Source organism: Atta cephalotes, assembly GCF_000143395.1.
Source record: "Atta cephalotes unplaced genomic scaffold scaffold00011, whole genome shotgun sequence".
Classification (NCBI taxonomy): Eukaryota; Metazoa; Arthropoda; class Insecta; order Hymenoptera; family Formicidae; genus Atta; species Atta cephalotes.
In genome coordinates, this window is record NW_012130075.1 from 5,444,906 (window position 1) to 5,449,732 (window position 4,827).

Below are 4,827 nucleotides of genomic sequence, written 5' to 3' on the forward strand. Positions count from 1 at the left end.
CGCGCGTGTGTGTGTGTGTGTGTGTGTGTGTGTGTGTGTGTGTGTGTGTGTGTGTGTGTATATGTTGGGTAATATTAAAACATAATATTCTAGAATATTTTTTTCTCTTTTTATAAAGTTTTTTTCGGGATCCAATTTTAAAAAGTAAAATTATATTATTATATTATTATTGTATATTATTAACGTGCTATTAGAAAATATAGGCTACAAATTGCAGCTTTGAGAAAAGTGACACAAGTAAAAAATTAGCATTTTTGAAATAATGAAAAGAGCAATCGACTTAAAAATTAATATATAATTTTTTAGATAAACGTAATATTTATAGTTTTTCAAATTTATTGCTAGCAAGTAGAAATATTATTTATCTTCTGATTAAATTCGTAATGATTATTTATAAAAGAAGAGTCTGTTTTGAGTATACCAAAAAAAATACTTCCTAGTGATGAAATGGTTACAAAAAATGCTCTATTTGGAATTATACTTTTTCTTTTAAAAATATATGTATTTTATTTACAGAAGTACGCCTCGTACACAGTATAGATTATTCCAGCAATACTACAGTAACTTTGCAAATGTTGTAGCAATGTTACTACAAGTTGTTCCTGTGCTAAATAGTATCTTGATTCAAATTGTGACATCATTCGATGTAAGAAATAGAATATTTGAATTGAGACTTTTAATCTGAAATTTATCTCAAATTTAGAAACATAACATTTTTCTTCAGATATTAAAATTGTTTTTAAATTGTGAGATTAGAATGTCACATCTCTTTTAGGAAATGAAATTTAAACTATACTAAGAGTGCAGTGTTCGTTTTGAAAACTTATAGCATGTATTTTAAAAAATACATTTAACGGATATATCATAATGGAAAGTACGACACGGAAAGAAAGTTATAAATATTACAATAATTAGCCTTTATTATTAATTGAAATGTTGTTTCAATCCAGAATTTTAGAAATGCACTACAGAAAAGTTGTTAATTTTAAGATGTGCAACTTTTCTGTCAATACTGCAAAATGATAAACGATCAAAATTTAGTTAGTTGTAATCATCTTGTCACAACATTTCTTTCAAAATCTGAATATGCTAAAATAAAGGCAATCGTCCATGATTTTGATACCGCGGCTAAAGACAATGTTTGCAAACATTGAATCTAAATTCAGAATTGCATTTAGGGATTTATAACTACAAGTCAAAGCGCATCAAACATAAGATTTCTTTTCTCCCGGATCAGAACACGACGTGAACATATATGATGCAACAAGGGATAAGATATAACACTTACCATGTATGTCGAGACAACCGAGCTCGGATATCATCGGACTAGTGTTGATCTGGCACATGTAACAATCTCTGTCGGTTTCCTTTAATTGGCGAATGTGCAGACGCCACGTACCATCGACAATTTCCTCCGTAACTTGGCTACTTCCGGTCACTCCTGAAGCACTGCCGGATGCACCGGCGGACCCAGAGCTTGCCCCACTTTCATAGGTGACTGTGATACGTGCATTATGTGTCACGATCCTAGTGTGAATTGAGAGAATAGTCTGATCTGAGGTGCGCAGCCAGCCAACCTGAAAAGCCCCCGCAACGCAATGCGAATCTATCATTTCGTTAAATAATATATCGATCAAATATGATTGACGATACTTCTTCATGCTCTGAGATGACACTCTTTTTCCCAAAAGCTAAAAATGTAAAGAAAAGAAACTTCAAGCACTAGTTGTAAAGTAATTACAAAAAAGTATAAATTAAATCGAGTAGGATAACATTGTGTGATAAATGTGTGATAAATGTGTGATAAATTTGAAGGAAAGAAAGAAAAAAAGGATTGCGTAGAATAAAAATAAAACGATGTTATGACAATTATTTTTCTTGAACATTGAAATAATATTTATATACTTATTTGAGATTTAAAATGTACGCGAAAAGAGAGAGATTCATATAGGGTAAGTAATCTAACAGTGAATTAATAGTACACTATGAACCATTGCAATATTTTGTAAATATGATGTTATCAGATTGTACTGTTATCATGCAGCGACTCGCATTTGAACCATTCCTCGGTTTCCCAATTGACTGGCAGATCACGCTAAGAACGGCCACGTAATATCACATTTTAAAAATTTTGGATTGCAAAGTAAATTTTTTTTCGTAAGTTACGCATTTTTATATTTTTGTTGTTATATCTATCATTTTTTTGCATTGTGCATTGTAATTGTGTGCATATTTAGCTTTATTATTCTGTAAGCAACTTTTTTCTATTATTTTACCACATTATTTTGAAAATTGGAAAAAGTTAGGTAGTCTACAATGAATCATTTTGATGTAGTGAACAATGAACCATCATTACAAACCATATAACCTTTTTTATCTATAATGAATCATCATTACAGACACGATAACTTTGAAAATAATAATTCATTGTGGTAATTATTTAGAATATGATCCCTCCTCTCTTAAAATCTTAATAAAAATATACTCATTCGATGCGTTTTTACTCAAAATGAAAGAATCTGGTAGAAAAATGCGGCGGTCTCGTGAATTCTTATCATGTATAATTATCTATTTTCTAAATAAACATTTTAAAATGTAGCAGAACTAAAATAATTCCAACAATTCGCAGTATGATGTAGTATATAGTTCATTATTAAAAGCATGGTTTATTGTGTACACATTTCTTGTACACTTCCCGTTTTTTGAAATAATCGAAATTGTGATTAAACTTAAAAAATAATTTAAGCGTTATTGTTTACAGTATGTAGTCAACTAAATTCATAAACTGTATATCAAAACTCAGATTTTCAACTCAATAATTGAGAGATTTAAGCCTCTGAAATTACATGGCTCATTGTTGGATCACTTAACCTACGTTGATATTTATGCTACGGTAATAAGTTTTAATTTAATTAATATATAAAGAAGCAGAAATAATGTGGATACAGTATAATATAGTATGATATAATGATTTAACATTCATACAAAACGATTAAACATTTACAGATTTCTGAATGATTACAGAGATATACATATTTCTAAATATAGACTGATATTGATATTCCAGTATGAATATAAATCGATACTCCGAACAAAAAAAGAATTGAAACACAAAAGAAAATAATATTATATGAGCGATTTTCAGACAACTTATAGGGATTGTATAAGATGGCGTAAAATGATTACGTATCATAGTAAGTATATGGTATCATAGTAAGTTTGCGAATAGCAAGAGATTTGATAGTAAATACTAGTCTTAACTTAGACTTAGCACAGAGGTCATTCGGCTTATCTTAATTCAGTCCTATCCGTCTGGAATAACTGTTTCCTCTTAAATGGTATATTACAAAGAATACTTTACGGATAAAAATCACTTGATGACATTCGCTTCATTAAACATACATAGTGAAAAATATTTTGTGTTAAAACTAGTCCTTGTTAAAATTTTTCTGTTAAATTGTTAACATATTCGAGTATTATTTTAATATAATCCGATTGCATTATTTCTTGTTACATTGATGTATAACATTATACATTTCTTATTATTAAAATAACGCAATTTATAAGTGCGTTAAATAATTAGTATAAAAATAATGTATTTTAAAACGTAAATTCTAAAATAAATGAATAAATTTAACACATGTTATACATTATACATGTTAATTTTACTAAAATGTGTTAATTTAATATATCATTCATTTGGTATAACATATAATTCATAAATTGTCATTTTTTAGTTGTTTGCAAAAGAAGCATGAAATTTAAAGTGAAAAAGAAAGAATAGAACATTTTAAAAGAACATACATTTATTCTTCTGCAATCAGTTGTTGTCAAAACTGCATTTCAAATAGTCCATATCACTCGACTAAAGATATGTTCGGGAAGATACTATTAGCGCTATTTGTGTTCTATCCTTGTTTTATGTTCAATAAACAACGATGATAGAATGATAGATGTAGCGCTAATGTCTGCCCAAATAGGGAAGGTATTTAAACCCATAAGGGGTATTTAAATACCTTCCTAAAACCCTTTATGGGTTTAAATATCTTCTCTATTAAAAAAAATTATGTCACACAGTTGCATGATGAAATAATTAAAACATATAAATCATTTACGGATTGTTTCAAATCAGTATGATTTGTGAGTTTCAAATCAGTGTGATTGTGTTTTTTATAATTACGTATTTTGGAAAGTCATATAATATATATATTTTTTTCTTTTAATTCTATTATTCAATTTTTTTAAATTTGATAACAATAAAATCACATAATACATGAAACTATTGCTAATATCATGTGATTTTTCGAATTATATTTGAAAAAAATTACCTACTAATTTTGAACACTCTGTTACGTAATTTACATGTTTTGATTACATGATTTCATCATGTTACATTGTGATATAATTTTTTTCGGTAGAGTCGACTCTAATTTGCCTTCCTCCTAAAAAATTCCTATGTCCATGCATCTTATGTTGAATTAATACAAAAATTTAGATCATTTGAAATATATAAAATGTATTAAATTTAATAAAAATTTTCCAATTGTGATGTATCTTTTATTCATTAATTGTGCATGTTCTATTATTATGTTGGGTAAATGTATAGTATAACGGACCACCCTCCGATGATCTTGATCTTACAACATGTGTTGTTAAGATCATGACCGCGTGACCCTCGGAAGGTTTTAATCCGCGGTCATTCTTTTGTTAAAAAATTATTAAAAAAGAGTTTAAAAAATAACGTAGGTAACGTAAGTAACATTGTTACTGTTATACATACAATATTAAATACCATTCTACATAGGTTTTGACTTACGAAGTGACTTT

The 4,827-nt window shown here is 28.3% G+C and overlaps 1 protein-coding gene across 1 annotated transcript in view; it reads right to left on the reverse strand.

The window, feature by feature from the left end:
* LOC105617153 (lachesin-like) overlaps positions 1–4,827 on the reverse strand; it is an 86,475-nt gene that overhangs the window by 79,870 nt on the left and 1,778 nt on the right. The window contains exon 2 of the mRNA XM_012198723.1: positions 1,289–1,577. Coding sequence (XP_012054113.1) covers positions 1,289–1,577 — 289 coding nt within the window. The remainder of the gene's footprint in view (positions 1–1,288; positions 1,578–4,827) is intronic.